Source organism: Anser cygnoides, chromosome 4 (assembly GCF_040182565.1).
Source record: "Anser cygnoides isolate HZ-2024a breed goose chromosome 4, Taihu_goose_T2T_genome, whole genome shotgun sequence".
Classification (NCBI taxonomy): domain Eukaryota; kingdom Metazoa; phylum Chordata; class Aves; order Anseriformes; family Anatidae; genus Anser; species Anser cygnoides.
This window is the reverse complement of record NC_089876.1, coordinates 44,377,375-44,394,533: the sequence shown is the minus strand read 5'-3', so window position 1 is coordinate 44,394,533 and position 17,159 is coordinate 44,377,375. Positions and strand designations below refer to the sequence as shown.

The 17,159-nt window shown below is 38.1% G+C and overlaps 1 protein-coding gene across 6 annotated transcripts in view; it reads left to right on the top strand.

The window, feature by feature from the left end:
* The window catches only part of ANAPC10 (anaphase promoting complex subunit 10), a 130,963-nt gene that overhangs the window by 28,234 nt on the left and 85,570 nt on the right, over nt 1-17,159 (top strand). Inside the window, exon 6 of one of the 6 annotated variants that reach the window (XR_007166118.2) lies at nt 11,283-11,404. The exons of 4 other annotated variants lie outside the window; for them this stretch is intronic. Coding sequence is in view for 1 of the 2 variants with exons in the window: in XM_013175055.3 (XP_013030509.1) it covers nt 11,283-11,513 (231 nt within the window). In the remaining variant the exon portion in view is untranslated. Of the gene's footprint in view, nt 1-11,282; nt 16,902-17,159 lie in introns of those variants that run through there. One more of the 6 variants, XM_013175055.3, reaches the window with a different exon arrangement.

The window sequence follows — 17,159 nt, the reverse complement described above, 5'->3', positions numbered from 1 at the left end:
CTCAGGCTGCATGCACCTTGAATGTGCCATTGTTGCTGGTAAGTGCTGTAAGCAGGTGCAGTACTGTGAGTCTGAGGGCTGGGGCAGGGGCTGGGGAAGTACCACGGACAGGGGCTCCTCCAAATGCCTGTTAACACAGTCCAGGGTCACCTGTGGGACTGTCCCAACATGGCTCCATCTGTCAGGAGTTTTTCATGTGGGCAGTTCAGCATGGTCTTAAGTCTTGCAGACATCAGCACTTATGATTATCACTTGATACTTATAAAACAGCTGCTTTTATTGTGATTCCATGTCATAAGTGTTGGAGATCCCAGAGCACGTGCAATTTCTCCCATTTGACAGTAGACTTATGGACATACTCACCAGGCAGTCCAGGAGCATGTCTTACATGGACTGTCTGACTGGACTTTCTGGTGAGTATGTCCTGGAGCATGTCTTACATGCTCCTCATCTAGTGCCAGAAGACTTCAAAGATGGAAACTGCAAAGACAATGACTGTAAAAACCTAACTTTTTCCTCTTTAACGTTTCATGGACTAAGATTCAATATGCTGTTCTTCATGTTGTAGTATTGAAATTCTCTGAATCAATGAAGTACATCTGGAAAGAGAGTGCATTGTTTTATAGGTAGAATCAAATTATTTGAACTGTTCCCTAAACCCACCCATCCTATGTGGGGAAATTCGAAACATCAGGGCACTCCGTTGTGAAGAATATCAAAATGCACTTGTCAGTGAAACAATTTCACAAGTTGGCTAGTGAATCACTTCTGCTAAATGAAAACTTAGATTGCATTATAACTTAGTTCACATTATCTGCTTAACTCGGAAATGTTCCAGTTTGTGATCTACAAGGGGGCAATGTGATATAACTCACTGACACTGTCCAGCATGTGTTGTGCTTCTGTAGTCTGAATATGATATCCAGAGAGGCAGTACAAGAATCTGTTTGAGCATCATAGCTGCTAATTCTTGCCTACCATGTAGATGGGACGTGGCATGCTGGTTACCCATGCTGGGAACCTATTGATGTGTTTTTGTAGAGTACCTATTTTCTTACAGTAACTGTGATTCTTGGAGGTGTTGTAGTTGGGCTACTGTGATTAACCCCCCTATTGTTCTTGGAAATGCTAGGAATTTAGGTGTTAAACTGTAAGGAAATGAGAATGGACCAAGACTTTTTTTTGTAGGGAAGGCAGTACAGGACTTGTGCATGACACTGACAATATACTGGTTTTGAGGATTTCTATTTCTTCAAATATATTTGTGTCCTTGAGATGATGCAAAAAGGGAATGCCCATATGCAATTCCATATCACAGTTTCCTGTTGGATAGCCATGGCAGACATGTATTGATGCTCAGGTTAGTAGTAATGGCAATGGGGTATTGGAGTGGGGGGCATGGTTCCAATAAACTTGGGATCAAGTTTCAAACATTTTTGTCATTCCTGATAAAATGCAAAAAACCAACAACAAAACCTGATCTCTGAAGATTATCCATCCATCTAGTTGGATTTCTCATGTGCAAAAAGTACTTAAAATTTTCAGTGATACCTGTGTAAGTGTTACGTTTTTAGTTCCAGACATCACACTAGATGAAACTTCGTGTTTTTATCCCATTTACTAAGTATTGTTTAAAAAATAAAAACAGTTGTATAGGGCTTGAATCCTTTTGTACCTCTGTCTGTTGTTCTTTTACAACTTGTGTAGTATTTGTCTTTTACTAGATCACTGTAAAAGATCTTCAAGAAGGTGGTGAGCTGCTTTTGCTTGACTCATTAAAGCAGAAGTGCCACTTTACAGTGTTTTCTAAAGAATATTTAATTTTCACAAGACTTCTTACCACTTCATTCCACAGTTTAGAAATGATTGAAAGGAAGAGTGGCTGGACATTTATGCACTGTCACAAGCTGTTTAATTGCGTAAACTGAATTGGAACACTTGACGCATTTCATCATTTATATGGGGACAAATAATTTTGAGAGAAACTCAACAAGATGTGTTGAAAACTGATCTGTACAAAATGACAGCAAATTTAATGTACTTCTGAAAATGTGGCCTCGTATTTTGGCATTTTTCATAGTGTTTTTCTGTTATTTTACTGAGCTGATTGAGTGTCCTTCTAGTAAATTTTTCAGGGTCTCTGGTCTAGTGGACTTCTGTAGTACTACTAGGCTTAGGCACATATTTTGTGACATGTTTATTGTTTTATTGCTATTTGTATTTCAATCAGGTACAATTCCTTACTACCTGGGTATTGGTTAACTTTGACTGTTTTAATCTGGAGTAGAATAGTCTAAAGAAAGTTCTCTAATTTTTTTTTTTTGCAAGGATCTTTGACCTCTGTTTTTCAGCCTTCCTAGTCTTCCTAAAAGTTTCTTTTCAGCTCGTTTGAACAAAAAGATTATATATGATATGAGTCTTAAATATCTGCATGTAGCACTGCCTAATGTGGCTTATTCTACAGCTAGTCTCCTGTCTGCCTAAATTACAGTTGAATCTTCTTGAGGGATGGGGTGTGCTCCTCTAGACTCTTCAGCAGCTACTGTTGGGAAGAATGGAAAACTTCTGCCTAATGGACTGAAGTTAGATTTCTTGACCGTTTAAGGAGGTGACTGATTAAGACCACAGAGCCACCTCCTTAGGTGGTCGTTGCTTCGTTAGAGCAAAGAAGTGTGCTTTTCACAGTGGGTTCTTTGAGCATGTTTCTGTGATTCTTGTTAAGCTGCTAATGTGGTGTCCCTCCTTTGACTCACTTGGAACTTGCGAAGTTTCTTTTGGATCTGCTTCATTTTTCTGTTGGAACTGGTGCATCACTGCTATTAACTGGTTCTCTTCCTTCCTAAGTGAAGTGATGGCTGAAGCCCAAGCTCTGCTACTTCCAGTGTTGACAGTTCAAATACTGGCATTATGCATAGGTCTACTGATTGTGAATTCTGATAGCTGTGTGGTAGGGCATGACAGTTAGGGAAAGAAAATTTCTGTAAACTGGACCAGCCTTCTTTCTTGTTAGTTGTTGTAGAAACATATTTGGATAGCTGGGAATAAAATAAGTAAGCTAAGCAGGGAAAAGGCTTTCACGTATTTAATTACACAACTTGGAGAAAGTCTTTGTATTGATAAATGCTTCATTTATGAAAACAGCATTTATTTTATTAAAATCTTCCTCTGCTTGGAAGAATACATTATTGAGAACACCTGCTTTGAAAAGGTCTTTTTTTAATATAACTCTATGGTAAGAACTAATTAAGCATGTAGAAAGGCAAACTTAGATTTATCATAGAATATCCTGAGTTGGAAGGGACCCATAAGGATCATCAAGTCCAACTCCTGGCACCGCACAGGTCTGCCCAAAAGTTTAGACCATGTGACTAAGTGCACAGTCCAATCTCTTCTTAAATTCAGACAGGCTTGGTGCAGTGACTCCTTCACTGGGGAGCCTGTTCCAGTGTGTGACCACCCTTTCGGTGAAGAACCTCTTCCTGATGTCCATCCTAAACTTCCCGTGCCTCAGCTTGCCACTGTTCCCACGGGTCCTGTCACTGGTGATAATGGAGAATAGGTCACCTGCCTCTCCACTCCCCCTTGCAAGGAAGTTGTAGACTGTGATGAGGTCCCCCCTCAGCCTCATCTTCTCCAGGCTGAACAGGCCAAGTGACCTCAGCTGCTCCTCATATGACTTCCCCTCTAGGCCCTTCACCATCTTTGTTGCCCTCCTCTGGACACTCTCCAACAGTTTAATGTCCTCTTTGTACTGTGGTGCCCAGAACTGCACACAGTACTCGAGGTGAGGCCACACCAGTGCAGAGTAGAGCGGGACAATCACTTCCCTTGACCGACTAGCGATGCCGTGCTTGATGCATCCCAGGGTACGGCTGGCCCTCCTGGCTGCCAGGGCACACTGCTGGCTCATATTCAACTTGCTGTCAACCACAACCCCCAGATCCCTCTCTGCGGGGCTGCTCTCCAGCATCTCATCGCCCAGTCTGTACGTATAGCCAGGGTTGCCCCGTCCCAGGTGCAGGACCCGGCACTTGCTTTTGTTAAACTTCATGTGGTTGGTGATCGTCCAGATCTCTCTGCAAGGCCTTTCCACCCTCATCCGAGTCCACAATTCCTCCAAGTATGGTGTCATCGGCAAACTTGCTCAAAACACCTAGTCCTACATCCAAATCATTTATAAAAACATTGAAGAGGATTGGCCCTAAAATGGAGCCTTGAGGGACCCCACTAATGACCATCCGCCAGCCAGATGTGGCCCCATTTACCACAACCCTTTGAGCCCTGCCCGTCAGCCAATTGTTCACCCATTGCACGATGTTTTTGTTTAGCTGAATGCTAGACATTTTGTCCAGTAGGATCCTATGGGAAACAGTGCCAAAAGCTTTGCTGAAGTCCAAAAAGATCACATCACCTGGTTTCCCTTGATCGACTAGATGGGTGATCTTATCATAAAAAGAAATTAAATTTGTTAGGCAGGACCTACCCCTCATGAACCCATGTTGGCTGGGACCAATGACTTCTCAATAATTTTCATCTTCTCAATAATTTTACCAGACACTGATGTGGGACTGACAGGCCTGTAATTGCTAGGGTCTTCTTTCTTACCCTTCTTGAAAATTGGCAGAACATTTGCCAGCTTCCAGTCTACTGGGACCTCTCCAGATTCCCAAGATAGTTGAAAAATAATTGAGAGAGGTCCCGCAATATGAAGAGTTTAGCCATTTCTTTCAATTTCAAAGGTGGCAAGTCACTCAAAAAGAGGTGGCTTTGACAGTCTTACAAGAAAAGTAGAAAGACCAAAATCAAGTGCTGCTTGTTTTCACAGCCTGTTTTATAGGCAGTCGTAGTAGTACAGATGATCAAGTACGAACATCTTGAGAATTATACTGTACCTTGCTAAAGCTGTGATGGCAGTAGTAATTCTCTGCTTCGTCAGGAAAAACAATTTTTCCAGCAGACGTAGAAAACGGAAACTGCTGCTTCTTCCTGTATATGCACCGAGGAGGTCATCCTTCTGGTATCTGGGAGCCCTGTCTAGCATATGCTTTGGGCTATGTTTGTAATGACCCTGAATATGAAACTACTTGTAATGGTTTTGTCCTTTCTATATCTTTGTAGGGCAGCAAAAATCCTGCATTGTTTGAATGGGTGTTAGCTACTGTAAATATAACAAACAACTTCGGTATTATAAGCTTAGTAGAAGTAGCAGTTTGAGTTACATACCACTTTCAATAGACCACAGGATTTAAACAGAATATCACTGAATATAGGAAAGAGGTCAATGTTCAATTTAAGAAGGATTAAGTACAATAGAAAAATTTGTTTGGATAAATCACTTTCTAAGAAACAACAGTGTGGTGCTCAGGTGTGAAAATAATTCATGGGCAGACTTCTTGCAGAGTATTTATGTACATTCTGGGGCTCTAGCCCTCTAAAGTGGATACCCTGTAGAAGATGAATTAATTTGAATATGACACCAGACTGGTCTCAAAAAACTACTGTATGGGAAAGATTGGGGAATGATGTAAGAAGGCCTTAACCACCTTTTATTTGTATATACTCTTTTAGGCAGGTAGCTGCAGAGAGGTCATAAAGGAGTTACTGTACTCAAATCATCCCTGTCTAAGAAGGCAAGTTTATCCAGGCCCTGTCCCACTTTAATGACCACATGAAATTAGTGGCTTCGTGTATCAGGAAAGACTAACCAATTCTTACTAGTCTGAAATAATTGCCTCAAGAAACAGTAAAACTGTTTGTGTTTTGAAATATGCTGTGTGAGGTAAAGGTTGTAGCATGATGATGTAATTCTTTAGTTAACAGTAGCTGCCAAGATCACGTTGCATTGTGTATCGGTTATCTTTAGGTGTTCTATGCTAGTTGTTTTCCTGATGTTTGGAAATAGCACGACTTGCTCATGATTCACTTGCTGTCAAGCAAATTTCTCTAATCTCAAAAATTGTAAGTTTCCTGGTCTAGTTGAGTTGTCCAACTTGAACTGTTCCTTTGTGGACAGATAAGGAAAACGTAGTCTATGGTCATTGTATCTGTGCGTGCTATTGTGCTGTTATTGGCCAACTGCAGTTGAAATTAACAACTGAATTGTGGGATTCAGCAGTGAATTCAGCTTGTTTTTGTGAGCTTACGACTGGCTAGAGGAGTTCAGCTGCTGAGGAGAATGTTCATTAGCTTCACAACCATCCTCAGCAGTGGTAGTAGATGGCTGACCAGGCAGGCAGCATGCTGCTGGCAGTCAGCATGCAGAGTTGTGAACCAACCATAGCTGGGCTTGTGTGCCCTCCTACCCAAAGAGTAGGTCCAGGGTAGGTGACTGGGACAAATGTGCAGAAAACCATGTTTCACTAATTCTGATGGGGATTTCTTGGGAGAGGTGCTGGGGGAGGGGAAGGGGTGTAGGATTGCTGTCTTTTTTTATTTTATTTTTACTTTTTTTTTTTGGTAAGACTTTTTCCTGTCTACCTGTGTTGCTTTGTCGTGGTTGATTCAGGATGATTTCTTTCTATCTGCTGCCCATAGCCTATTAACACCGTCCTTACTGTGACTTCTTTCTCTTTGAAGTGGTTAATGTAAATAGTTTTAATGCTATGCTGCTGGAAAGGTCTTGTAACTTCCTTATTAAATTTAAAGGAAGAAGTGTAGTAGTTGAATGATTTTGACTATCTATAAGGCCTGAAAAACCAGCATAGAACAAGTTTCTTATTAAAGTTTTGGTCTTGTATTTTATCATCTCTCTGAAGTGTAGTCTCAATTTGCTTTGGCCTTGATGTTTTGTGTGTGTGGAGTTTGCATCTTCTATGGTAGAGCATCCATTAGTGGTAGTAGTATCTTTGCCAAATGCGCATGGAGTTTTCTAGAACCTCTGGACTATACAAGAAAGCGAAGAAACAGGGTTATTAATTTGGTGATGGGGTTTTCCATTGACAACATTATTTCTACTTTGGCTTTCAAAATAACATATACTCCTACTCGAGTAATCCATATGTAAAGCCATAGCACACAAAGGACAGGAAAATAAGAAAGGAATGGAGAGAAAGCAGGAGAAGAGATAGATAAGAGTATATAACAGCAGCAAAGGACAGGTGAGTGACTTTCTATTTCAATTTTTATCCCTTTGTTTATTCCTTTATTTTGACTTTCACACTCTGCTTGTTTACCAGTGGTCACAAAATTTATCATATTAGAAATGAATTTAAAACAGCAAATTTTTAGCACATCATATATAGGATTAGCTTAGAGCTACAGGAACTGTCCAGAGCTACTAATATTTAACTCTCATTGATTCTTTACTTTGTTTAATTATTTGATCTTCTCTGATAAAACAAAGAAAGAAACTTCCAGTTTTTAATTTTGCTTAGGTAATTAGTAACATAGCTGATATTTAAAACTTTCCTGGAGGACCAGTTAATGGTGACTGATTCTTAATAAATGACCTACATAGGAGGAAAAAATACAGGAAAAAACTTAAATCCATTTTGAGGAAGTGTCACATTTTCTTTAGAGTTAGCATGGAACATCTATACGCAGTGTTTAGTGTTTTTAAAGAATAGGGTTTGAAGCAAAGTCAGCTGAAATGGCTTTAAAGTATAGTATTTACTGCAGGTAGAATCGCTAATGGCAACCTGTACTTAAGGTTGTGTGACCCTTTCTATTTTAAGACTTAACTCTTAGTTACTTTAAAACTTTTGCCAAAGTTCAGTTCAGACTGTGATTTTTTCGTGCCAGATGTCTGCTTTGGGAGAATTTTTTTGGAAAGTTACAGCCAAAGGAGCTCTGTTCCAAGAATAAGGCTAGTGAAAAGTATGTTATTTTGCTTGTGTGAGAATATTCTGGTGTCCTTCTTTGATGCTCCAGTGCCCCCAAGCTCTGAAGCAAGGATTTGAAATTTGGCAAGACTTCAGCCTTTGTGTTGAGGATGTGCCTTTTGCCTCCCTGTAAAAATCCACCCAAATTTCCAGGCCAGTTTACAAGGCTTTGAAAGATTGCCATTTGCATGGGCTTAATAGGAATTTCTTAAAACTTCACAGTAAGTTTCCTTTAGATTCTGTTCGCACTGGGAATGCTCCAGGCAGAACTGAGCTGCATATTTCATCCCATTTCTGCTACAAATTGTAGTGGCTGGATCTGGGTGCTGACATTGAACTAAGAGTGGGCAGCATTTTGTCTTGTACTACTACTGCCTATTCCCATGTCCTATTCCTTCTTTAAAACGATGGACCTGGGCTCTTTGAAAAAAAAGAAATCATCTTACTTGTCTGAAAGAGTATGACAGATATAGAAGAGAATAGAGTTTAGGAGTGCTTGCGTGTCTCACTTGTAGCGTTCTTCTGGTTACACAAAATGTGTGCATCACTGGCAAAATATCACTTCATTTTCTGGTGGATGTTCAGATAATAGTTATTGTATTTAAACTTCAGTAGTTGAATGAACTATGAGTACTAGTTGCTGAGCTATGGAGGCATCAATTAAAAACAAGTAAATGAGAAACAACAAACAACAACAACAAAGTTATAGTACAGGAATGTTAGATTATGAGATCAAGAGCTCACTTTTTTTCAAACGTCTACATCTAACTCCAGACCTCTTGCTCTATTGTAGTCTGCCCTACAATCTCATTCAAGAGTCTCGTATATCTCTTCCAAGAGACAATTGTTGGATTAGAGTGGGGTCTATTTTGGGGATGAGTCGAGGATTTCTGCAATAAAGGCTTGTGTATTCAACTGTTACACAAGTTGGAACATGTGGAGTAAGCGAAGCAGAGGAGAGTTAAGGAATAAAATAATTCTCAGCCACAAAGACTTCTTTTGAGTACTGCTCAAAGAATTGCGTGCAATCTGTGCTTAGTCATGGTCTCTTTTACACAGTACACTCAAATAACCGTGTTCCTAGGTGGCTACTCATATATCGTGTGTTCCAGTGGCTGATTTGAGAATGTTATTAACTTGCAGAAATGTGAACACTTACAGCTGCAAGTGGACTCTGTGGGAGCTAAACTTCATGCAAAATACTGTATGTTACTAAGGTCAGGAAAAATCAGCTCCGAAGCATGCCAAATTTGACATCTGAAACTAGGGGATATTATAATTTCAGTAACTTAATGTCTCAGTTGACTGCTTTACAGATGAAGAGGCTACTAGTCCCACCATCCTAGAAAGGCTAGGGAAGAAATTCATTGCATATATAGCAGGATTGAAAAATAACATGCTACAGATAAAGCATATGACTAGCTTCCATTGATAAGGGATGAAACAAAGTATTGATAAATATTTAATTTAAAATGATGCCCTACGACATGGGGAAACTGAGCAGAGTTGCATTTGCAACTCTCAACATTGAAGTGCTCATCTTTATGACCTTAGTAGTTTTCTTAGGTTGTGATTGTGTGTGTGGAAGCCATAAGCATCTAACTTCCTTTTGAAAAAGTAGTCCAATTTTGCCAATCCCTTGGTACCTCGTTTGATTCTGGAGCTGGAGTCATTTCACTCTTCGCAATTTCTTTGCCAATAAAATAAACAAACCTGGACTGTTTTAGATCTGCCTGAAACCAATAGCGTCAACCTAAAGAAAGTCTATTAACTAATCCATTTCATACTGATCCAAGCATAAAAACCCAATTTTTTAGCTCTGGAACTTAAATTTTCATTTTGAATCATCAGTCAAAATTTGTAAACTTTGAAAATAATATTAAAATGCAAATTCAGTTAGCTATAATCTCTTAATTCTATTCCAAATCAGAGGCACTTTACCTTAGCGTTAGCTGAATAACATATTACTGGGATCCTCATCCTTTCTGTTTACAGTGGAGATAGAAAGCATGCTTGTGCTAAACAGTTCACTACTACCTCACAATGATGAATTTCCCTACATAAAGCTGCTTCAACAGTAGATCATTTTTATTCCTTTTTAAAGCTAACTGCTACCTGAAGCTTCCTATGCAAAAAAAAATAATCTGATAATTTGAAAATGATTTGTTGGAGTGCCTGCAGCACTGGAATCTTTTCTTAAAGTACAGGTGTGTGAGTTGTTTTTTTCTGTCTCTTTAACCTTAAAGCAGTCATCAAGTGTACTTTTGACTTCCCTTATTTCTTGGGTCATTCCCTTAGAGTGCTTGGTAATGCCTCTGGATCAGTAGATCTCGTGGATCTTTTAAAAAAATCTTCATCAAGGCTTTTTAAGCATTTGATGGGATGTTTGTCTTGCAGCGTGTTCAGGAGAAAAATGGGAATATTGATCTGCTCAAAGCATACCTCTTCTACAGAGGAACTCATCTGCTAAGAAGAGCAGTCTATTTGCTTAGCTTTGTGAAATTCACTTGCTTATGGAGAACTGATCTCCTGCCCCACCCCCCTCTGGAAGACTGCTTCTGACTTGTGTGCTCTTCTATATGTGTTTTGAGCTGTGCTTTGAAGTTGGGCAACTAGCTTTAAACAAAAGCTGTCACCACACTTCTGCATAACATCTAGCTGGATTTCAGTATGCTGACGTGTCAGTAGTGTGGTTTAGAGTTAACAAAATGCATTTCTTTGTTTGCTTTGACATTGGTTTCTGTAGGATCAGAAGTGGAAAAAAAAAAAAGAAAAATAATCAAATTACACTTGGCTTGTTGTGTGAAAGTCAAGTCAAAATGGGCCTCAAAATGTGATTAAATGGCCATGCAGCAGTTATTAATTGGTTAGGCATTTGTCTTAACACACATAACTACATGGTGATATGAAGTCCATGAGTTATCCTGTATTTTTTCCTCTGTCACCTTCCCCTTACTCCTCTTCAATCCCTCTAATAACTGAAGGAATTCTGAAAACTTGCTCATGTGGATTTAATTTCTTATCTAAGTCATTCTAGCATACTTTATATCAGGGTGTGTAGATAAGGGTTCAAACAATTTAAAGATGCAGATTTTTGTCATTTTTGAGTAGTGTACTTTATTAGCAAGATACAAATAGTAGTGTTTTGACTTGATTTTATATTCAAGTCTATTTTTATATTCATTTTTTATTTTAAGCCTAAGGTGCAAAATGAAGGGCAGATTCTGAGAGGTAAAAGCAGACACAACTGTAGTCAAATGCTTTTTTATTCAATTACGCCAGCAGTAAATTAGCTGTGAGTTTTCAACTCTATTACTTCAAATTGATTTTAAAAAGTAACTAAAATCTGACCTGCAAGACTCTTCTGTATTAGGTTTAATATCATTAAATATCATGTGATCATTTACATTATGTATATTAACTGTTCCTGAATACTTTGCTTTTTTGTCTTGTTTTTGACAGCAACTTGAATTAGTGGAACCAAGCGGCTGGATTCATGTTCCTTTAACAGATCCCCATAAGAAGCCTATTCGCACATTTATGATTCAGATTGCTGTTCTAGCTAATCACCAAAATGGAAGAGACACTCACATGAGACAAATCAAAGTGTATACCCCAGTGGAAGAGAGCTCTATTGGTAAATTCCCTAGATGTACAACAATTGATTTCATGATGTATCGCTCCATAAGGTAAAATTTCCTAACGGGAAATAATAAAGGCATTTTTTTTGATGGCAGTATTGCAGTATTGTTGTTTAAATACTCAAATACCTTTTTTTTAAAGGTTTACCTTGGTGTATTATATCTTTACATTTATACTTTGTACAGTCCTGAAATAAAGAAAATCTTGTGTTATAGTATTTTGTAGTGTGTAACTTTTCATTGCTTTTTCTCTGAGCCTCTGGGTTCTTTTGAACCACCTGGGATGGGGAGGGGGAACTGGGCATGTTAAAAAGTGTGTTTGTGACTTGTAATCAGTAGTTGATTGATTTAATAGTCTTTTTTTTCCTCAGATGATTTCTTTTCTGATGATCCTGCATGGAAGTAGTTTGTTTTACAGTGCTACTGTTTCTACAGGAGTTTGCTGTTTTTACTGTTTTTATCAGGAGTTTTCTGTTAAATGTATTTTCAGTCATTTAAAGAGTATCTTACTGATATTTTACCTTTCCATGTAAAGAACGGATCAACAGCAGAATTCCTGTTCAGCAGAAGCTAAACTAGTGCCTTTCATCAAGTCTCAGGCAGTTCGGTGGATTTTATTATGTACTCTTAAGAAATTGTTGTACATTCTTTATTACTTACTTGAAGCAGAGATTATACTTGTGATGTAGCACTTCCTATTTTGATCTAGGCTTGCAAACAAAAACCCCAAACCAAATTACAGCAACCCCCGCCTTGGATGTATCCAGTTACTTTGTTGATAAATTATTGAGAAGAAAGATTGTTAAGTATGCAGTTTTCTGTTTTTTCTTTTTTCCCTCCTTTGAGAAGGTAAGGTTACAGTTACCGTTGCTAGTTTTGTGTTGTCACATCAATGTTCCCTATTTCATGTTTCTATCAAAGGATAACCCTGTTCAGGAACACTTGAAATACTTCGATTTAAAGCAACTCTCTGAAGCATCCTCTTCTCTTTCCGTATGTTATTTATTGTGTACCTCAATAATATAGTCATTTATTTTCTTATCTGTTCACAAGAGAACAGTCGTTGAAATCAACGTGAATACATTCTGCATGAGCCATCCCCATGAATAGCTGAGGTTGGAGTTCAAGGGTTGCATAACCAATCAAATGTGTCTAAGTTAAGGGTACGTATTTTAAAGCCACACCCGTTATCTTTAGGCTGATGAAGTCTAGGTCAAGTTCCTCGTAGTGCACTATGAAGAACATAAGCAAGTAGACTAGGAACAGTACTGTCAGCCCAGTCTTGTTCTGCTTATTTCTGCCCTGCCTCAGTAGGAATGGACCTTTTAAAGAGCTATTTCTGGTCTTGCTGCTTTTCAGGGCTGCTATATCCATGCAGAAGAGGTGCCAAATATTTGTCTCCAAAACACAGAAGTTGTCACTTCTGACAGTCACGTTGAATAAGCTCAAACCTAGCTTAACTACTTACCGTGCGACTCTGAAATCATAGAGGCTGTTTAAGTAGCTGTAAAAAAAAAATGGTGATGCTTACATTAAACTGGATGCTGTTAAATGTTTCTGTAGGGGAGGGGAGCAGTACCTACACATTAAATTTAATTTAAAGCTTATGTGATCTTTTAGTAGACATTAAGGCGCACAAAGCTTTTTAACGGTTAAGGCTGTAGTTACACCTGATTCTTCTGTCAACAGCAGGTTCAGTCTGAGCTTGCATGTTCCAGTATTTTGCTTCTGCTTTAACGCCAGAAGTTATCATTCCCATAGTTGTGCCTTTTCAGATGTTTCTCTGGCTGCTCTCTAAATTGTATCTGTGAAATTGTTAGATCCTTGGCCCTTTAAAATATATTTTTAGTATTGCATAGAAACAAAGTGGTCTGTGGTAAGACTGGGAGAGAGAACAGTGAGTCATGATGATGAGGGTGGGAGAAGATTAAAAGGGAGAGTACAACTGGTAACATCTTCAACTACTGCTGACAGAAAAATAATATATGACCATGCCTGAAAGGCAGTGTGAAAATGCAAACTCATTACTACAGTTCATGTCATCTTCTTTGATATTCAGTATTACTGGAAACAAGTACAGTGGCTATTCTAAATCCATCTGAAATCTTTTCTATGTTTTTCCATAACAACTGTAGCCTGCATTGGTATTTAACATCTGTGCAAATACTCTTTTTTTCTAACATTTCTGGTGCTTAGTCACATAAGGCTGCTGATTTAAGTGACGAGATCCTTGAGGATTGTGCCTGAAATAAGTTACTGCTTGTGTATGAATAAAGCACTTCGAATTTGAATAGGGTAAACAAACTGGTCTGCCAAAATATTACAGAAGTTATTACACATATATTGTGCATAGCTGCTACTTTTTTTGCTTGATTTCTTTTTTTTTGACATAATTCTTTGGGATCTTATCACTTAAATGCGCAATTTTACATAACTAAACTACAGTTGTTGGGAATACCAATTTTTCCAAGGACTGACTTTGAGAACAGAAAGTTCTTGTAACGTTAATTTAGTTGAAGCTTGTGTATTACCTAGCCAAGAGCTTCTTTGGAAGGTGTCAACAAGTGCTGTAAATTAGTTAACTGTTAATGTGTGCTAGAGATCCAAAATTGCAAACCTATAGAAAAGCCTAAATGTGTTATCATTGTAGTGAAAACTTGCAAAAAAATAAACATTCTTAGGCTCATGTATAAATAGTACTGGTGGAATACTATAACCATTTTGACTTTAATTTCTCGTGAATATGTGTCTTTTTAGTGAAAATGGGAATAACACTTTAGTTCAATATACTTGTCTCTCATATTCACTTCCTGCACAGTCTCAAAAAGAAATTTCCTTGGCATCCTTTAACAATATCTTACATTCATAACTACTTTTTAGTGTAGTTTTACTTTATTTTTGCCCGTGTGCATACTTTAGTCGCTGTTTGGAAAGAGGCAAGTGCTGGGAATCTGTAGTCTTCTGTATATTCAAGTTGTCAACTTCTTTGTGGAAATGAATACCGAGCTGTATCTCTAAAAGGCATGAAGTCAATAAATGACCTATTTGCCCTAGAAGGTGGTTGAACAAATGTTACTTCAAGGGATGCAAAACTCTGGCTACTTGTTGTTAGCTTTAATGTTTTAATACATTTTTCTAATGAGCAAAAAGGGGTGCTGCTTCAGTCTGGGGGGAGGGAGGGGGAATTGGATTTTCACAGATGCAGCTTGCTAAGATTGTGCCTAAACTTTAGGGTGGCTATGTGAGTATTCTGGCTTGTTTTGTGTTTTTTTTTGTGTTTTCCAAGCCTGAAAGAAGAAAGGTATACTGGTTACAAGGACAGGTGATCTTAAATAATTTTGGTGCATGGGGAAAAAAAAAGTAAGCTTTTATATAACTTCAAAAATTTCACAAGATGTGTGCTCAGAAAAGTCTATTTGACAAATAACAAGTAACATACGATCTTAACATTGTTCTTAGCAAGTTGACTACTGACTGAAGAAACCTTTTTTAACCAACAAGTGTCCGGAAGCTGAACCAAGGGAGTTCAGTCAGTTTTTTTCTCAAGAATTATAAAACTCTTCAGACCTATATGCTCAGAGTAGTGTCCTCATGGAGAGGAGTGAGAGCCAGGAGGCCACCTATATCCCATGATGACCTATTGTGGCTGTACCTTACAATAATTTGATAACTTTCTGGTGGCTAATGTAAAAAATGGAGAAAACTACAGAGTTGTTTATAAAGACTAGGAAGTTATGAATTTTCTTTTGATTAATAATGAAGAGAATAATTAATAATGAATAATGATTAATAATGAAGAGAAAATCCAAGGCTCAGAAGTTGATCTCTAAAGCCTGGTTTTCTTTTTTGAAAACATGCTTCAGTAAGTGACTGAATGAGTGTTTAATTTCTTTGTTTTCTGTTGAAGTTGATGGAATAGTGCTAATTTCAGTGGAGTACTGGGTTAGGTTATTTTGGATCCTGAATTAAAGTTACCTTTAAAGTAGTCTTATGTCTTTTGCTCTTCTAGTTTGATCTGTAAGGAAAATACTAGTGCCAACACTGTCTATAGGAACACAACTGATGCTGTGTATTCACTTGCTACCTTAAGTCTTCCTCTTACTTTACAAAAGGAAGCATAGCATACTGTTTAGCGAAGGATGTACACAAGCTACCTTGCGTGGAATATGGGATGCTTGACATGAGATTGATCCTAGCATGATCTGAGTCTGGCTCAGATCTGTGAACATGCTATTTTCCCGCTTTCTTTTGTGTAAATGTAAAATATGACTTCTATTGATTTATTTATTTATTTTTTTTTTTTTTTCCTTTCTTATCCCCTAGAGATACTCGGTATGTTGAGGCTTCAGATGATTCTGGCCCAGATCCTCAATTACTGAGATATGGGTGACAACTTCAAAACTTCATTTGCTGCGTAATTCTGTAGCTGCCCAAGTCTTCACAGATAGGCATGATTTTAGGCTGTGGGGAGCTTGGAGCTCTAGTTCAAGTTATTGATAACCCCAAATTCAAGCTATCAGATCAGGTGTTTATTGAACAGTTGGCATGTAAGTAGTTTTCTGAGAATTAAAGGCGTGATTTGTTTGACATGAAGTATGAGAGATCAAACACTGAAGGAAATCTTAATCTGGGACTTGTTTTTCTTCATATGTTATAATAGTGTAACAGAAGTAATTGAAACATGGTTTAAGTTTGTAATCTATTTATAGGCTAGAAATTGAACCAGATGCCCAGAATGCCAGTGCTGATTAGTAAAGCTGCATGAACTCATATGCGTGAAATGGTGCAGCTGAAAAGAGTGAAGGACCATGGAGAGCTACCCATTGTTGGGAAGGCAAGTGATCATTTCATCTAAGGCAGAGAGCTACATCTCTAGGCAGCGTGCTAGTGCTTGGAAAAACTCTCACCTTTCACAAAACATCCAGTAAGAAAATCATTGTGCTAATTCTGAAACTACAAGTGAAACACTTCTTCATGCAAGTTATACCTCATGCAATTTATTGCTCGTGCAATTTACTTCCCACCTTGGGAAGTAAGTTGAGCTAGCTACAGAGCAGAGTGTCACTTGCTCTAAGTCAGGGTAAAAAGACTGGACCTAGTAGCTACATCTGAGTCATATTAAAAGGGTAAAAAGACTGGACCTAGTAGTTACATCTGAGTCATATTAAATGTTATAAACAAAAGTCAGAAACTAGTGTAGTAAGCTTCACAGAAGCTTCACAGAAAATTCTGAAAACTTTAAACACTGTCGACTGTAAATATGTCTTTGTTTCACAATGGACAATGTGCTTTTCTATAACTCTTGTTTTCAGGATGGGTCTATGTTATTAATACAAAAAGTGAGAGCTCATTGCTATACAAGGTCTAATTTTGAGTGAAAGAATAATAGGCCATGATTGCTGTTACTGTGTTTTGGTATGTAAATAAACTGTGGAGATCATCTTTAGTGGATATTTTTCTTGAGTTTACCATCCAGATTTGTGGCTTAAGTAGAATGCATCATGATTCTTTGAAATGATTTTGTGATTGAGTGTATGTTTACACAAAAACATCGGTTTTACCTAATATTTTAACTACCACGTTAGTTTACTCATTTAATTAAATGTAGTAGGTTTTTGCTGGACTGTGAGATAATAATCTAAATGCAATTAACATGCTCATGGTGTTAAGAGTATGTACACTGCCCTCCAAAGATGGG